We start from the raw sequence: 20,007 nt of genomic DNA on the forward strand, positions 1-20,007 counted from the left end.
TGAAAGGCTCTTGGATTGTGAATTTACTGCGTGTACCTGAAAGTGCCCTTGTCTCCGCTCTCCCAGGCTGCGCACGCTCCCGCGGCGCTGGCTCTGACGAACAGGTGAGAGAGAGATCACCCGAGGCTTGTGTCCACTATGGCCTGCTCTCTGCGGGTCAGCTCAGAATAAACCACTCTGCTCAGCCCTGCAGCCATCCATCACAAAGCACACGGCGTTACAACACACACACACACGCAAAAACACAAAAACAGAGCACAAACACAACAGGCCTGTTTAATTACAAAGGCAAATGCTGCATGACAGGGGCGCCCCAGGTAGGCAGTCCGCAAGGTCTCCTCTCCTGCTATATTATCGTACACTAAGCAACGAAGACATGAACATTTCGGTTGTTGGACGAATAAAAGCCATGGCCACAATAACAACACATCATGTCATGTTAGAAGGGGCCGAGACCGGGCGGACAAACACTTGCATCCTCATAAAGGTTGTGGATCCCCTATCAGGACAGGACAAGGTATTCCTTGTTTTATCTCGAGCAAGGAGCTGAGAGGAAGATCGCATTGTAAAATAGATCATTTGATTTAGTGGAGGAAAAAATAATATTAACATTATAGTGTGAATCTGGCATTTATTTTGTAGAATTAGGAGCATTATATGAGCAACAGAGTCCCTGCAAGGTCGGAAAACGAAGGGATCGTACGTCAAAATAAGATTAGATGCAAATCAATGCGTGTTGTGAGTTAGACGACTTGCTGTGCCAAACGTATGAAAAAAGAAAAGAAAAATTCATGAAATATTCAGATTTGAGGTCACAATCAATTACGGTATAATACCTTAATTTGGCACAAGTGCTTTAAACCAGGGCATGAAACAGTCACCCTTTCGCAGGCACAGACAGCGGAGTCAAAGCAACATGTCGCAATTATGTACAATGATTATTTGAGCAGAAGGACTGAACTGCCCATCATTTGGTCGGGGGTTGAATGCACAACCAGCTGAATTAACCATTAACAGAGTGCTGTGTGTCTATTGAAGCAACATTTACCTCCTGAACTGGAAGATGTTGTCATGTCTGGAGGTTTGTCTGTTTAATCTATTGAGACCAGGACCATTACTCGGAGGTCATTGTCCTTCAAGCGAGTCACATCTTCATATTTGTAATTTTCCAAAGGTACAAATGACTTTTTAAGCGACTTTCTGTGTACCGACTCATTGGCAGTCTCTGGGCAGTTTCAAGTTGGTCTCTTCTTCACCTTCCAACCTTCTTGATAAATAACATCGCTTTGGCCTATTTGAGCCATGTGCCGTCATGCTGACATCTAGCCTTTATGCTCCATTCCTGACTGCGTTTTCAAAAGCTTCAATGGCCTCCAGTTCTTCCTGAAAGGTTGTGCGCAGAAGCAAAAATGTATGCTCCTTCTACCATCAATGCTACCATCAATTTCTTGCTTTTAGTCTCTTTTTGTAGTCGTGTACAATGAGTTCCTTTGAGTGGAGGGAGAACTACAGCAGAGGTGAATTTAAAAAGTTAGCGCAGCACATTAAGGCTGGATCAAATTCAAATGTAATAAAAGAGAAACTAGTGCTGGCACACGCAAACATTAAAAATAGGTACGAGGTAAAAGGATTTTGCCTGTTTTGCTTTGGCTGCCGCTAAGAAGTAAAGCTCTAAAACTAATTTCTCCCATCAACATCTTTCAGGCAGATTAAAGCCAGCGCGACACGACTATGCACTTACTTCCAAAGCACTGAACAAACCACAACTATGGAGTCAACTACAGCTTTTAATGTCACTCTTTGCATCCAAATTTCAGCTCTGACAAATGGTTGTAAATGGGATAATCGCTGGAAAAGGCACTTGAGACAGCACAGAAAACGAGAAGATTTACAGTACAAGGTAAGAGCGAAGTAATCACGGGTGGGAGGGGAAAAAAAGAAAGAGAAAAAAAAAGGGGTGGGGCGTGCTCAGTGTTCCATCGGGGCATCTGTGTCATCTCCATCATCGCTGCATGGATCGAAGTCTTCCTCCGGCACCTCCTCCTCCTCTTCCATCTCTCCCCCGAGATCTCCCAACAGTTGTTCCACATGCTCCAACACGGGCTGGTCATCACACCGCAGTTTGTTGTACAACTGGAGAAAACAAAATAACAGCATATCGTGCATATTGGATTGAGCAACGTATTGATCGTTTTTAGGAATTTAAATTTGTATTTTTCTTACTCTAGGAAACGTTAAAGGGATAGTTCAGGATTTTTGACATAAGGCCTCATTTCCTAGTTATCCAGAGTGTTGTTGATTTCTGGAGATATATATTCTTTTAATTCATTCTTATATTTGAAGAGTTTAGTGGTGCTAGGCTAGTGCTAGGCTAGCGCATGTCTATGGTAACTAGTAGCCTGCATTAAAAACCTCTTCAAAATCATCGGTTAGTCCTCCAAACGTTGCCATATCTGATTTGTAGAAAGCTCCTTTGTGAATTCCACGTGTAGTAATGCCGGCCGCAGGTAAACAAACTACTGTAGATCGGGTAACCTAGCAGATCACTCCGCCGCTGCGTAGCTTACAACCAGGAAGCTAATGCTGCTCAAATATAAGTTCTATTAAATTATTCAGTCAACGCAGACATTATTATTGGTAGTCTGGTGTTATAAGTGATTTGCCTCAGGTGCACTGTGTTTGGGTCAGACTGTTTTTAATGCAGGCTACTAGTTACCATAGACATGCGCTAGCCTAGCACCACTAAACACTTCAAATATAAGGACTGCAGGAATTTAAAAAATATATATATCTCCAGAAATCAACAACACTCTGGATACCGAGCAAATGAGGCCCTATGTCAAAAATCCTGAAATATCCCTTTAAGACTATACCCAGCTGTTCCAAACTTTACACTTACCAATTTACTGTTGACAGTGTTCCCTTGCCATATTTCCTCCACAGACAGGGGCATAATAAAATTTTAAAATAAAATGTGGTTGCCTCCTTCTCAGTAATGATAATGTCATGATTGAAAGAAACAATATGGAAAAGTAAATCATTGTAAAACAAAGATGGGAATGACAAGGCAATTCAGTTTATTTGTAAAAGACAACTCTGTCCTTGTATTGTGCATCAGAAAATGTATAAGTACACACAAGTCTCTGTTCTACACACAACACTTCTGACAGCCCTGCCATGTGAGAGATTTGTGAGTAACTTGGGTTTTTTTCCCCAAGGTTTGATTTCCTGGCTTGTTAAATCTAAGTTAGTAAGAAAGTAAATAGCATCAGTGGTGTGAGCAGCCTTTACGTTGCCTTGAGGAGAGTCTTTTAGTGCTGGTTAGGTCCTAAAATTGCTTAATGGCAGCTGCATTATGTCAGCAATACTTGCAAAATGCTGGTAAACACTTTTTGTCTTTCATTTAGCAAATCAGCACATTTGATACAACATTTGGCTGCACAAGAGACAAAAGCCCACTTATCTTCCTCTCACTGCTTCCACATGCACGCGTGCATGCACTTCAGTAACATATCCTGCAGCACGTATGGCTCTGCGGCATCTACACAGCGCTGTAATCATTGTTGCTATCACAGTGAAATATGCTGTGAAAGTGTAAGATAAAAAAAAAGTCCTGTGCTCAGAGCAGCCTGCAGATTTATCTCTGTAAAATACTCGGGCTGTATGTAATTACCAAGCGCAAAGTGGAGCCGAGTGATAAAACTACTTTCACAACCACTAAAGACAGTGCGAACAACACTTTCTGTATGCACAGATGCACTCAAAGGGAACTGATGCAGCAATTTATGCTTTATATTTAGCCTTTTCTTTCCTGAAACAACACTAGTGGTGGTTAGAAAAAAGAAAAAGCATCGAGGGAATACAGGAAGTTCGAGGAATTTTGCTCCCCTCAATCTCAAACAAAAAAACAGTCACCGGAGCTTGCAGGCAGCTGAGAGCCTTCAGTCTGAGTAAAAGTGAGAGAGGACAGAGTGATGAGTGTGCGTTCCTAACCTTCAGATTAGTCGGAGCTGCAGCGGGACAGACAGGAGACTCTGTGTCCCGGGAGAGCTCATTTGGACTGAGCTGTGTGCTGGCTGTACATGTGTCTAACTGCAGTCTGTGCTTAACCGTGCAGTCATTCATGTGTTTACATGTGTAGATGTGTTTACAGTAGATGTGTTTAAAGTATAAGGGCCAGAGCGCGAACCTATAGACAGCAGGTCCAACTCTGAGATATCGACTCTATTGTTACTGAACACTTCAAATGCTTCAAAATAAACACACACTTATTCTTATTCTGCCTGTGTCAGGGAAATGCCGGGAGATGTTTATCCACAATGAGTTTTCTGAATAAAGTTTGCACTACCGCATTGGTTCAATACACAGCGTAATTGCACATTGAGGCCTACAGGTAAAGGTGGTGAGGGGGGGGTTCAACTCTTCTGAACTTCTTAAAGTGAACTGTATCAGATTCAGCTCAAAGATGTATTAAGGCTGTTGTATTTATTAGTGGGGTGTGGATCAATAGAGCAAGATGTCTGCTGGATGAGACGTGATCATTCAGCGTTGCTTTCAGCGGCTAAACAAATAGGAGTGATTCTTTGCACATTCTACACTCTGTGTGCTGATCTCAGCACTGCCGTCACAAACACAGGCATTTCTCATTTAGTGCGGCCAGTGTTTTCGCTCCTCACTTTCACGGCCCACAGAGCTGCCCCGAGTGGGAGGGTGTAATCACACAGCTTCTTCATGGTCTGCTCAGCTCTACTCCAGGCTCAAGTCACAGCACATGACCACTGCCACAACCACTCCATGTTTAGCAGCTGAGACATGGAGCTCAGGCAGACAGGCACACCTCTATAACTGATAAACAATCTGATCCTTTATTTGGGATCCTGCTGCGGTTTGAACTGCCTGTAACTTGACTCAAAACACAGAACTTCGGAGTCTAGAGTTTTAAACGTTTAGTGGCACAGTGCCATATCAATCATGACGGCATTCCCTCCAAAGAAACTTTTATAGAGTTAGTCTGGCTTCAAAATAATGAGAGTAGCCACTTCACTTCTTTGTGCCAAAATTGAATAGGCTTTTAGACTTTAATGCAAACAGGAATTTTATTTGCTTCCATTGAGCTCAAGTACGTTTGAATGGGGCTCGGTTTATGGTCTTCCTATTGCAAAGACGGTAGCAAGAAGCAGCTAAATTGAATTCACCAGAATAGTTGGGTTTTTCTTCTATATTTAGGGAGCCTATTCACATGGCACAGATTATAAAGAAGGACGCTGTCCACTAAAGAATAAATGGTAATAAGCACTAATGCAGCCTTCACATAAAAATTGATCCATTTCCCTGTAGAGCCTTTTCTGAGAGCTCAGAGAGTGGAATAAAGACGCGCTGATTATGCTCTGAAGCCTAATCATTTCATCATTGTTCACCTTCTGTTCCACATCTGCACTAAACTTCCCCTTTCATTTCACCTCAGCTTCATCTGATTTCCAAAAGCCTTCATTTACTGGGCTCATCGCTCCCCTCATCCACTCTATCTTTGGCTTTTCTTTCTCTCTCGCACTTGTACACTTTCACCAAATGACCTTCCTGTCTGAGTGATGGATAACTCTTCATACTTTAAACCTGTACTGGAGACGCTGACACCCGGGCAGATTACAGAATGGGGCTTAAGCTTGTGTTTTCTTCTCACTGTGCAACACTTCTGTGGGGGCATGGACATTTCAGACTCAGAGTTGATTAAACTACCTGCCTCTTGCCTTTTAACCCCTGTCCAACACAGTTCAACAGAGCTGCAGGTTCCTCTGTTCGACCTGTGAGGAAATGTGTGGGCTTCTAAACACGCTTTCATGAAGTTTTCAGTTTTTCAGTTTTGTTTATTTCAAAGCAAACTAACCTACCAAACTTCCCTATTTTAAACCGTGTCCTGGAGCATAGCTGATTTATTGTTGACAGGAAAAATGAATATTGGCACATCAGCACAAATGTTAAACTTTTTACTTTCAGGATGTTTGGTGAAATGTGATGTAAAATATTGCAATAGTTACGCAAGTTTGTCTCAATTTTTAAAATCGCATCTCTCTTGCTGCCTTTTCTTTGCCTTCACCTTTTATCAAACTAAATTCAATGTAATATTGTATTGTAATATGACATGTAACTAATATGGGGGTAAAAAAAAACAGTATACTGATTCACATTATTCACATTAGCATCTGTCAATAATTAACCAATACATCATTTTACATTCTTCTCATTTGTTCTAAGGAATGTCACGCTGCTTTAAAGAATCCGAAATTACGTTTTGACAGGACGTCCACAACATGCCGGCACACTCCACTGGCACCGTGGCAAACCCCTCAATTTAACATCCCTGTAGTTAAAGCTCTGGGCAGAAAGGGCATTAAAATTACATGACCGTCAGGCACACCTTCGACTACCCCTCCGCTCAGGCTCGGCTCGCGGGACGGCCTTTAAGCCACATCAAATAGTAAAGATTTTGACCTCCGCTTGCCCTCGTTGTCCCACACACACACACACACACACACCGGCAGACCCACTCTCCTCCCCTCCATGCATACACAGCAGATCCGTTCACACTCGCACCTCTCTGGCCCAGACTCAAATTCCATTTCACGTCCGGTTTACTATTGATTTTACCCTTGCCACTATTCGCCATCTCCAACACACACAGCGCACATCCAATCTGCTCCCCTCCTTCCTCACCTTGCTTTTCATTCTACCTCTTCTACGCTGCTCCCCTCTCCTCTCCTCTCAACCCCCGTCCCTTCCCACCACATTCACTTGATACCGACTTTGCCAGTATCGACCGCAGTGCCAATGAATAATGAAGATAACTTTCGCGGAATAATTAGATATGCGAATTGGCACCAGAACTGCAATTAAAACACGTACGTCGACAACATAAGGTGCACCTACGCTCGCCCGCATGTTTTCTCCTAACATCTCGAACCGCGCAGCGCACACACATAGGCGCGTATACGCAGTTATTTAGCACAGTCATAAAGTATGCAGAGAAGTGGACTGGCGCCAAAACAAGCTGCTGGGGCTTTGAGGCCTCATTTCCATGTTGGAGCCCGTTTTAACTAGCAGACTGACTCATTGTTAATTATTAACACTCACAGCGAGGCTCCGAAACAAAGCCTGTGATGCAAACAAGGCTAAGTCCCATCTTCAAAATGTACGCATGCTAAGTTATTTAGTGCAAAGGGGGCTGCGGTGTGAAGTGTAAGTGCTCCACAAGGAGGTGTTTACTCTCCTTGTTCTTAACTCATCTTTTCAAGGCCTCCCCGAGTTTATAATTTAACTTTCCTTTATGCTTTGTCACGCCACAAAGAAGCTGCCACATTGCTGACATGCCCTAAAAGTCTTCGCTGTGTGCACTTACAGGCACGCGTTATCTAACAAAACGGAGGGGAAAGTAACGTGAAATAATAAATACAATATCTTTGAATCCATTCACACAGTGACTGATCTTTACCGTACTGCAAGTATTTCCCCTTAACGTTTTCACTCCAGGGCATCACTACGTTTGCAAAGCCAGAGTATGCGATTGCTTTAGTCCTTTTGGTATCGATTTTGCACTAATTGCCCGTAATATTTAAAACCTTTTCCATTTATTCAGGTTTGGGGCTGGCATATGGATAGAGTAGAGCTGCATATTGAATGTTCTGTGCAAGTAATAGAAATCCCACCTACTACAGAGACAGTGTTTAGACTACTTTAAATTTAATTGCAGGTGACTGTAGTATTATTTTATTTCTTCTCTACTAATATTTCTGGACTAGTTTAAAGCAGAACTATGTAACTCATGCCCAGAGGCCATAAGCGCCACTGCAGGTGTCGTAGCATGTAGCATTGGCTGTAAATACTGTTTAAGTGGCGCTACCCCGCAGTTAGCTTTGCCCGTTAGCATGTTTGCAGCTTCTTCTTCGTGATTCCATTAGTGTGTATTGCGCCTCCGAACCGGAGGTTGCCAAGAGTCCCCCAGAGGGTTTACGAAAAAGATTTATTAAGTTAAACACGTTACTTAGCTCTTCTTTAATATGCGCTCAGAGAACCGAATCTTGATATAAAAAATACATTTCTAATCTAATCTTTACACTGGGATAGGCGCAATAAGCTTTAGCTTCAGCCTATTCAATTTCAGACTTTAAGTATACTTTTTTCCTCTCTATACATGGAAAATGATTAAACGTCTGAACAAATTGAATCTAAACATAACTGTCTGAATATCAGCTCAATATATTGTGGCCACCTGCTGTGACTAAACTTGTGCAATTTTACCAGTCGTTATCACTATAATCCTATGAACACACTTCATAAATATAACTGTACTGTAAGCACATTTCACTTTGAATTGAACCATTAAACTGACACACTCATTGATGTGCCGCATATAAATATTTTCTTCTTTAATCCATTTTTCTGCGTAGCCAGCATCTTACATCTCTATGCATATCGTGTCCTTAATTCCCTCCCTGCACTCTCGCCTTTCTCCTCTCTCTCTTGGCAGCTTAAAGCCCGGCTCACTGTGCCCTCAGTTGTGGACATCCCCAGAGGAGGCTGCTGCTTAGACAGGCCTGTCACTACACTGCCGGACCTGAGAGACATACATCAATACAGTGGCCCTACTCATCTACAGCGGCAGCACAACAGGGGCGAGCGAAGGGGGGAGCGAGGGGTGACAGGGAGAGGGAAAGCAAAAGGTTGGGGGGAAAAAAACTCTTGCGGTATAGGCCTGCCATCCCTCAGTCTGTGCCGCCTGATTTACAAGCCTATTGGATTTTAGACTAACATGAATCACTGCTCGCTGACGGAGTGACAGAGCGCGCGCGACGCATCCCTCCTGCAGTATGCGACTGGGAGTGAGAGGAGCAGGGTGTATGTAAATCTCAGACAGAAAGAGATTGCTTAGGCCACAATGGGACCCCTTTATGTCACTTTTCAATTGTTTTACAGTGCGCAGAGTGACAAAGACGATCTGTATTTGCCTGGTAACAACCACTGTGATCGCTGCCTGGACAAGGAATCTGGCCAAATGAGACTCAAATACAAGCATTGTTTATGTATCGCTCACACTGTGGTTTACACCTCTATTACAGGAATGTGATTGTATTTCAGTCTCCAACGAAATGCTCATTTAGGTCTTTAAAATATAGACTGTAATCTTCATTTCAAAATAGGGCTGCCCAATATGAGAAAAATGACCAAATCTAGTAGATGTCTTGAATATGGAAAGATATTATTGATATTATTTACTGAAGCATTTCAACACATTCATTTAATGAGATTCAAACTAAAGATATAAGGATTTTTATCAAATGTGTCAAAGCAAGACAAATTATCAGGCAAAATCAGAGCAAAGATGGAACAAACTTACGAGACTCATGAAGCTGAACTTTTGCACATTTTTAAGTTTAAAGGGGCTAGATGCAAGTTAGCCATTTTATACTCACTACTGCCACCTCAGGTCATAGGTGTAATTGCAGCTTCTATATTAAGCTCGTGCATGACGGCACTTCGACCCGAATCAACACCTTTTTGAGTGACAGTGCAGGATTTTAGAGGCAGTTGTGATGAACAGGTCTGGGCTCATTCTATTAGGACATGGCTGGAACATGTAGGGGAAGGAAAATACTTAATTTTAACATTTTTAAACTCTGTATAGTCCCTTTAAGGTTTGTTTTTTTCTCTTTTATTTTACTTTTTATATCTAAGTCCAATCGGGGACCAAAGGGATTTTGCAATATATCGTAGCCTCTTGAAATAGGAATAATGGCAATAAGATTTCAGTAAATATGAAGTTTGAATAATTCAATAAAGCGAAAGTTACTAATTAATCAAACTAGTCTTTACGGCTGCCCTGGCAACCCCGCGAAGGATAAGATGAAGAAGAAGGATGGATGTTATTACAGTTTCATAGTTATCATTAAGTAAATGATCAAGGATAAACCCAGCTTCTATCAATAAACGGTCAGAGGTGACAAAGCTGTAAAGTAATTAACTCACACAGGAATGAATCGACATGAAACATCGATTGAAATGCTAAAAGTCCAAATAAACTAGGAGTATTTTGTATTTCAATAGCTTTCTGGTGTCTTTTACCTTCTTAGCATTGGTCAGGTATGAGCGGGCAGCCTCCGTCAGAGCCTTGCCCTCCTCCCGCTCCTCTTCACTTGGCTCTCTGGCCTCTCTTTGTTGGAGCTCTTTCGCCCTCTCCAGCTGGAGGAAGCAGACCCAGCCGGACAGATACCACACCTGAGGAGGCACAGAGAAAGAGGCAGATTTTGGGGAGGGGAGCACAGGAATTGAAACAGAAAGAAAAGGGCTCTCTTGAACGAGCCGCGCTTCCCGTGTTGTAGGTTTATCGAGTTTGTGTGTTCTATCTGGTCTCACGGACAAAGACAAACAAACACAGGATGGGACACGAAGCAAAAAATACTTACAATAAAACAACAACAATAGGGAAATGCTTTTTGATAACTTCACTTAGAAATCAAACTGTTGCATGTCTGTGAGGGAAAAGACAAAGTGTGCAAAACCAAACCGAACATGGACACACCACATGATGGTTGTAACCATGGCGACACATAGTAGACAAAACAGTTCAGGATTGTGCCATCAAAACCGCTAATATTTCTGGGATTCCTGGTACATACTGTAAGAATAAAGGAGATTTTAAAATGTAATATACTGAAGTTATCGTTTGAATAAAAGTATTTGGATACTGCAGAGTGTGAGCTGCTCCCACACTTGTTTCGTGACTATGCATTTTTTACCTAATGTTAAGTCTATGGACAATGTTCACAATGGCGTTAATGGTCAATTTATAACAAGTCAACAGCATGACAACAGAAGCCAATGTAAATATACTTTAGTTAGTTTGGGAGTTTGGTTTACACACAGATTAGACATAATTTAGTCCATTTTCGATCCCTTTTACTCCCGATTTGATCTTGATCTAGGGCCGGCACTTGGAAGGTCAAATATTTTATGGAGGTGGTCAATTCCAATTCAGTTTGCCGCAGATAAATCCCACACGAAAGATAATCCAGTAACACAAAAAAAATATCTCCATTAGGTAAAATGTGACAGGAGAGATAGATTTGTAACACTCGAAAAGTCTGTCTCCTGGAAATCCTGTGACAAATGCATTCACCACACACGCACACACGGGCCATACATCACTCATATAATTCCTGTCAGCAGAAGACACAGCGTCGTCGCTTACAAACCTGTCATGGATATCCTATTTGTATCACGGTCCCTAAACAGGCCTCACTCTGGATTCAAAAACAAACTCATTTCATTTCACTAGATCGTTTCATTTTCACCTAAGTGTTGATTACTTATTGAAAATTATCTACTAAACATTTGGAAAACATCCTCAGGCAAATATGTAGTTAGCATTGCAAATTCCCACTCCGCCATGTTGATTAAAAGAAAAAAAAAAGTGGTTGTATTTTATCATCTTCAGTGTGTAATTTATTGATCTTTCTCCGAGATGCAATTTCTTCATTTTACACCTTCGCATATTTTTCAGCACCTCCCTGCTCCGACACAGACAGTGGGTCTAAATAAATGCAGTCGGAGAATATGTGGTGCAACAAAGTAGTTCTCCTCCTTTACTTCTCTCCCACTCCTTCCTCTATATTATTGCTTCCCAAAGTGGGGGTCAGCGCGTCGATATTTTGGGGGTCGCAGCGTGAAAAGCCTCTACATCACGCTCACTTTTCACAACGTCGCCATAGTAACCTCTGCTCTGAAGCGGGTTATCATAACAGCGCATTCGTGGAGCGAAAACTTTTCTTTTATTTGACCTTTGTTTAGGATAGTCCCACTGAGATCAAGAATGTCTTTTTCAGGGGAGTCCTGGACCCAGAGGGGAACCTACATACAGTATTTCTAGTGATACGGGGAAAGCGAAGCACTCGGGGGGAACCGACGCAGGCACAGGCCCTTTCCAGCTGGTTTAATAAAGTGAGTCAAAGTCCCCTTGGATTGCAAAATAAAGAGCAGCAGAATCCAAAACACAACTTTAATTTTCACAGTTATTGAAAGTTATATAATATTCTCTGCCCCGACAGAATGCAGTGACTCAAGGGCTGCAACTAACAATTATTTGGTCATCGATTCATCTACTGATTATTTTTTACAATTAAATCGATTGGCTATGAATGGTGTATGAAAATTGTACATTTTAAAACTTTTTACCACAAAAAGCTAAAGTGACTCCACTTGAGCTTTTTTTTTGATGGAATAAACTTTAAGTGAATGTTTGTAAGAAGTTCTTTGTGCTAATTCTGATTCCTGATTGGACGAGACACAGACAGACATGTCCAAAACACTACAGACCCCAACTTTAGAAACAAAGAGGTTTTTCATCAAAAATACAAAATTGTCACGGAATTTTTTCTGTATTTGAGTCTGTGTTTAGCAGAAAACAATTAATCGATTACTAAAATAGTTGTCAACTATTTCAATATACGATTACGGTAGTTGTCAATTAATCAGTTAGTTGTTTCAGCCCTAAGTGACTCCATTAGGTATATTATGTATAAAACCGGTTAACTCCTGCAGTTTTTACACCTCTACAAACATGTATTAATTCAATAATCCACATTACATATTTCTCCCCTGAACATATTCAAAGTGTGCACTATGGTTTGAACCTTGTTGCTTTTTCAATAATAATAATCGCAAAATGCATCTCATTGTTCCCCCAAAACTGTTCTGCCGTAACTTATTCTGACATAAAAAAGAATTGGTTGAAGCAGTTGGTTCCTCCAGCAATAAGGTTTGTTTTCCCCAGAGTTGGTTTATTGATCTATTTTCAACAAAGTTTGTCTTGTATTTGGATAATATTTTGAAAAGGGAAAGAAAAAGCAAAACAAAAGACTGGTCTGGATATGAAACGGTGTCTGGATCCAGAAAGTGCATGTGAGATATGGGCGTCAGCGCTCGGACGTCACATGGAAATATACCACCACATTTCAATGTCTGGCTGGTGAGTAAAGAACACATTTACTGCTGTGAGGATCAAGGCATTGCCAGAGGTCTACAATGTTCTTTTTATCTGGTTCTAAAAGTCTAACCTTGGACCCTACGACGTTCACTCTTCTATGAAGTTATTTATGAAAGTCAGAGTCAGTGGTGTGCCAGTCTCTAAGTGCAATCCCACCACTGCAGTAGAAAATCAATGAATGGGGAACATAACAAACAGTTTGTGGTGCCCTCAAACTAATGGTCCTCGACAGTAACTTTAGCACAATCTGAGCTCACCCTTTAAAGTTATGAAAGAAACTCAGTGGGTTTGTGCCACGTAAAAATTAGAGACAATATTTCTCCATTCTCCATTATTATTGAAACTCATCAAAATCTGATCAGAACATTATGAGATGAGTAACAAATTGGAAAAAATTGGAAGCTAATCATTAACATCCCAATTTTGGATGAGGCGATACATTTTTCGATCCATGTAATTTTTGCGTGTTGATTTAGTGCGATGTAATAAGTCAAGCAGAAGTGATTTGCCGTTTTAATAACATTCATCACTTTTATCAGTTTATTTATGATAAAAGTGATAAAAAAGATACTTTGCCGCCACAGAGTCCAGATAGATACAGACGGCATCTCGTCATAGAAGGGGGCGTGGCTTCACTGAGGGGGGAAATAGAATCTTTAGAGAAACATAATTTTCACTCTTTTTAGCCGTTTTCTGGTAACCTGGCTAACGCCAGACTGCTGTGTGTGCTCGAATCATTTCGAACTGCACAGCAGCCTGGGGACCATGGCCGAAATGTTCGCATGGATTTGGGAACCAATCACAGAACGAGGAGGGACGGCAAGATGATGACGAGCTATTCGATATACGGAAGCTTGTAGTTTATTTACGGATAAAGAAAAAAAAAAGTTTATTTACGGATCAAACATGACAGCAGCAGACGCGACGCTATTTTTCGATCAAGCTTTAGGCCGTGTTCTAAATAGTTTAGCTCGAAAGTTTACAGCGGGTACGTCATACGTCATCTCATTCGATGATACGATTGGCTGTGGCCTCGTGCAGACACATGACACATTCGTAGCGCCCAATAAACGGCTATGGACGATCGGAAACCACACCTCTCCTACGAGAAAATGAATTGGTGGTCCCCGGACTAAATATCACTTGTGATTTTAGTTTGGCGTTAGCCAGACTAATTTTCTGGTGGAATATGGACTTATTTATGACACAGAAATAAAGTCAAGTGTAAATCGGGCCCATATGGATATTTTTTCACAGCAGGTACATTTTTCTCCAAATTGTTTTCCCCTTAAATTTTTCAAACATGACCATATATGCTGTCTGTATCTATCTTAACCTCAGTTGAGAATCTTTGGGACGTGCTGGAGAAGGATTTTCCCGGTGGTCAAACTCTCCCGTCATCAATACAAGATTATGGAGAAAAATGAATGCAACACTGGATCTGACATTGCAGATGCTTCTTTAAAGAAGGCAATATTAGAGTGTGTGACCTTGTTTTTGGTCAGCCAGTGTAAATATAAATAAATAATATAACTAGACACATGAGCAATTTTACTCACTTATAGAAAAACAACACAACTGACAAGACAATATGTACTTGCTGCTAAAGTTTGAGTTGGATGTCAGGCAAGAGTACTTTGTTTACAGAACCTGTGCCTGCACGAAGTGGGGTTAGATGTTTTTTTTTTCCTTTCAGCATTTGCACAGCAGGTACAACAAGAGAAGAGACAAAGGAAACATTTATTCAGGCATGCCATCAAACCCTCCGACCACCACCCAACCAACTTATGTAATGCTCTACAGATTTATAGGCTTTACCCGTATTTGATTTGTCAAACAAGAAAAGCTGGTTTTAGATGCATCTACATGTACAGTACACATGAGCTTGAGCTTCTCCGTCCATATAACAGAGAAATTGAACTCAAACTGAACTTGGAGGTGTGAGACTCTCATCTAGGGCCAGAGATCACCCTCCCACCCACTGTTCTTCAAGCGTTGAGATACGAATATTAGCTTTATTCATTATTCATGGAGGGCAGAGGCAGCAGAGAGCGGCACCTCTGCCAAATCAACCATTTAGCTAACAAACACATCAGAGCATGCCACACTGAATACTGGATTGCCGCTCAGCACGCCGAGTGGGAGGCCACCCCCTGCAGCCAGACTTATCAGAACAACAGCAGCCCCGGATAAATGGAGTTTCCACATGATCGCAACGCTGTATTTATCACTCAAACATTTCTGGCAAAGCGGGGAGGAAAATATGTTCTTTGCGTATATTTAAGGGTAGTTCTGACTCTCAAATAAAGCCAATTACGTTCAAATTTTGACAGGTTGTGCCATGAAAGGCGCGAGAACAAAGACGTGCGGCGTTTTGTAGATGCACGGCTGCACGATTAGCTTCTGTGCATGTACAGCAAGAATTAAAACACCTAAGAAAAATGAGTTAATTAAGGACTGCTACCCTTGCACAACCCCAGACAGAAGCACACAATAAAAGACCTAGTACGTCAATCAAATCACAGCAACTATTGTTATTTCAAAGTGAAGGCGCATCTTACTTCCCATATGGCGCTCACAGTCAGACAGGAACAAAAGCGTCATGAATCAAGCGAACACCTTTGAAACGAGATTTGCAGGAGAAGCGCTCAGTTGTTTGTGCAGACAGAACTTGCATGTGGAGCCACCTTAAAGAGACGCAAAAGATATGAGACGGAGGCGGCAACGAACTATCTCCCGCAACTTTAAAGAATAAAAAAAAAAAAACACAAAGAAAGAGAGGAGGAACAAAGGAGCAAGTACCAAATGCCTATCCTGAAAATTGAATTGGATAATCAGGTAGAGCCTGTGTAGCAGTGTTAACTTTGACAACATATTTTTATTCAGTTTTAGTCTTTTGACGAAAATGTCATTTAATTTTAGTCGCGATTTAGTCGACTAAATTGAAAGGAATAGGCCACCGTTTTTACATACTGAGATATGACGAGTTCATTTGTACCTGTCTGGTCTTCTTATACACATAACACCACGCAGACGGCGCTAGCATTTATCCTCTCCTCATCTCCTCTATAGCTCCAAACAAGGTGAAGATAGAAGCTACCAAGCTCTTCCAAAATTAAGCAATGTGGATTTTATAAGCGGATAAAAAGGGGAACTATATTGTAAGGTGTAATAATGCCAAGAGTACTTCGAAATCCGCACAGTAAAGTGAAGATATTGCTGCGCGGATATTACTGCCCATCAACCCAAAACAGGTACTCCTCCTGACAAAGATCCTGGCTCGTGATCTGGAAATGGATCTCCGGTCGCCCAACTGCGGTCACCCAGTGCTCCAGATAGGTTTACAAATACAGTCTTATGGTTCAAAAGCCACTCACTTCTTTGCTGTTCCACTACCACTCCACCAATTTCTGATGCGTGAGAGTAGTAGTACTCAATTACACAGTTCAATTTTAGCTTCTTCTGATCGTGATGCCATTAGTGTGTATTGGGTCTCCAGGTTGGAGCAGGGAAAGTTGCAAGTGTGGTTTTCAGACCAGAGACACCTCGGGGAGATGAAAACCCCCCCAATCATCCCATTAACACTTGTATTACCCCCAGAGGGACGACGAAAAGGATTTATTAAGGTAAACAAGTTGCTTGTGCTGACATAGAAGAGGTTGAACCAGTTTTTTCTTCATGTGGAAAGACCTTGTAATTACAGATATATCACATTTCTAGGCCAAGCTACTGAGGAATTCCTCCAACATACTAGTAAACTATGAATAATTTACAAATGTCACAAGAAAACACAATATTCTGACAGTGCTAATGTAAGTTACCTGGTTGTGATGATCAAATCTACATGAACATTATCTTTCAGTTTTATGGTTCTAGACACAAAATAATGTAGTATAGGTACCAAGAATCATTATAAAAGTAAATGCCATTAAAGGATTGGTATTGGGGAAAACAATTAACAGTACCCAGCTTAGGTTGTGACTACCGAAGCTGCAGACTGTATGCTTATGTGATTGGCTGTAGGCCTGCTCAAATAGAGTGGCACAGCTGCGCGTCTCTGGAGCGAGTTTAGAAGTTCAGCCCCCCGATGACTGCTCTCAATCTGTCAGCGGACGGGGGAGAGAGGCTGAGCCGGAGGGGAGAGGGACGGGGGACACTTTGGCTCCTTTCTCTGACTGACATTCAGCGCACACCTTCACAACACGCACTGACAGCAGCGCTCGCACTCCAGACACAAAACACCACAGTTTAGAGCCTCTAATAAGCATTCAAGTTATCACTCACTGTACGTGTGAACACTGAGGGAAGCAGGAAACACAGTGACGCTTCACGCACACATTCACAAACTGTTCTCTAGGGCTGTCGTTATAAACAGCATATTCGGACCAAAAATCATCCTGCAAAATGTTTTAACAAAAATGAATTGCTACTCACCTGGATGACCTCGTCATCCTCCTCAAGAAGACCTTCTAGCACATCCACAGCAGTCTGAAAACACAAAATAAACAGTTCATATTGTTATAGAAAATAGTCATGTGAGTGTCAGCTCAGGTCCTGATAAGCATCTATGAGCAGCCTTTGTCCAATCAACAGCTGCATCGATACCAACAAGGCACCAGACACAGGCGTCAATAGACACACTCGCCAGTGCTTATCGCAGAGTCAATACTCACTTGCACCGCTCTGCTCCATAGCCCTTTAATCCATTTAGTTACATTAACACTCTATAATAGATTCTTAGTATCAGCACAGTCCAAAGGCAGAGTGATAAACCTAAATGTCAGGCTGACCCCCGTCACGTCCCCTACCTTTACCAAGCCTCGCTCTGATTTCCACAGTGCTGGCGCATGGAGACGCTTTGAGGTCTCAGAGGAGTTTAATGTTTGGTGACCTTTGCTTCAAGCGTCACTGTCTGGGTCAGTTTCTGTGGGAAGTTTCTATTACAGAAAACAGCCCTTGACTAAAGTGGGCTGTGTGTTTGTTTGGCTCTTCTGCGTGTGGATCTTGTGGTCGTGGTGTGTGTGTGAGGCCTCAGGTGATGATATATTGATTTTTGTCAACTTCAGGTTGGAGGCGACTGTTGGCCAATCACCCGTGGTGAAGGGCAAGAATAAAAGACATGCACACGCCCGTGTGTGTAAATAAACACAGTTTGAGGCACGGAGCGGGGAAGGGCTGAACAAACCAGTGAGCACAATAAGCCCCTCTCTCCTCTTGTTAAAAACAGTCTTATTAGTTAGAGAGACTCCTAATTTTTCCTGGCGCTCTTTGTGCTTCTCTTCCCTTTTCATTAGGCCTCTGTGGCTTTGGTAGCAGCAGAGAGGTCTGAGTTGGGCGACTAAGGAGTGCAGGTTAATTGAGAGCATCTCATTAATGTTTGTAAAAGTGCGAGTCACAGAGTCATCTGACTGATCAAACCCATTATCTCCTGCAGACGCAGCATCTTTAATGAAACAGTGAGTGATTAAAAACACAAACAAAAACACTTAAAATCAGTGTTTGACAAATGGGTTAAGCCCGGCCTGTGTATTATCTACTTGACTTTCACTGCATCACCCCAGTGAGACGCTCACAGTAAATCGAGCTAAGCCACTCGATAGTAGAGATAAGAGCCAAGATCTGTGTGGATATTAAACAATTGATACAACAGGCACTTTCGGAGCTACAGAAATAGAACAAGAGATTTCTGGGAGCTAAGATAAGTGAGAGTTGATAAGCATTATATCATCTGCAGCCGCACTTCTTCCCAACGACACTGGTCAACCCAGGGGCAAGTGATTAAAGATTCAGAGATTTCTTAAGCTGCTTCACGCTCTAAACAATAACAAGATTAATATTCCCGTGTAGGAGTGGAGGAGGAAAAGTCGTACATTGAAGCAAAAAGCAGGGTTGTGAAAGTCTCTTAGTAAACAATGCAAATGCAGTCCATGAAAAACAATGTATCTGACACTTCGGAGCCACACGAACACCACACGCTCTGTCCTCTTTTTTCAACCTGTTTAAGGAAAGCACTGCATTCCAGAGTGGAGCTCATTTATAACCGCCATCGTGCATGTGTGCTTGAGCAGGCACTGTGTGTCTGTGCGTAATCTTCAGGCAATTTTGTTTAACAGAATCATTTTGCCAGCACGCACAGTGGAGACAGGAGAAAGACAAATCACTGTACAAGAGAGGGCAGGCCGTATCTCTAACACGCAGGGCTCCTACACGCTTGCATACACAAACCGGGACATCCGCACTTAAGTAAATAAATCCAACATGCCAGTTCCGACGGTACATCCGAGGGGCAGCAGACAGGAGGCATAATTTGGGCCATAAGAAATGCAGCCGATGCAAATAGGCCTCCAAGATTAATGGCAAAAGATTCTAGTTTGCAATTTCAATGGTTGTAATTACCAATATGCAAAGGTAACTGTAATTTAGGTTGAAAAATCATGTCTCCTGCTAACCCTGTGGTCTGTTCCCAACCCTTTTATCTTCAAGTCCACCCAGTTTGTACCAGAGACCAGCCATGACTCCACACTCCAAAACCAGCGCATTAAAATGTGAACATGTTTCCATCTCCAACAATTTGCTGAATGTCTCTCCATGCTCTTCCCCCCCCCTTTCACCCTGAGCTGCCCTGCCTAACAAATCCTTTAAAGGGGGGTTCTGCAAAACAGACTCTTTGGAGCTTTTTACCATGCGACACTGTTGTCTTCTCATCGGAAACATACCTGGAGTTGTGTTTAGAGCTGCTTGCGCATCTTTGAGTAATCTTAGGATTTACTCAAGTGGCTCCGAGCACCGAGGTGACAGCTCCCAAAAGCTCCTCATGTGGTTCTACATATCCTCTCATCACAAAGTAAAAGCCCTCGACAAAGCTTCACTACAGCAACACGAGCTGAGCGGTGTATTCCATTTTATTTTATTCTCTTTAATGAAACAGCTGTGCAGCGAAGGGGAGCAAGAGAAGGGGAGGTAGCAGGTGCTTA

General features: G+C 42.1%; 1 protein-coding gene across 1 annotated transcript in view; it reads right to left on the bottom strand.

Moving 5' to 3' along the window:
- Window positions 1–1,662: 1,662 nt before the first annotated feature.
- Window positions 1,663–20,007, bottom strand: part of LOC306967335 (uncharacterized protein) — a 28,700-nt gene continuing 10,355 nt past the window's right edge. The window contains exons 9-11 of the mRNA XM_079562325.1: window positions 17,468–17,521; window positions 10,114–10,266; window positions 1,663–2,133 (exon numbers count right to left, since the gene is read on the bottom strand). Of these exons, the coding sequence (XP_079418451.1) occupies window positions 1,969–2,133; window positions 10,114–10,266; window positions 17,468–17,521 (372 nt within the window). The 3' untranslated portion in view covers window positions 1,663–1,968. The remainder of the gene's footprint in view (window positions 2,134–10,113; window positions 10,267–17,467; window positions 17,522–20,007) is intronic.

The sequence above is a fragment of the Gobius niger genome (assembly GCF_951799975.1).
Source record: "Gobius niger genome assembly, chromosome: 8".
NCBI classification, from domain to species: domain Eukaryota; kingdom Metazoa; phylum Chordata; class Actinopteri; order Gobiiformes; family Gobiidae; genus Gobius; species Gobius niger.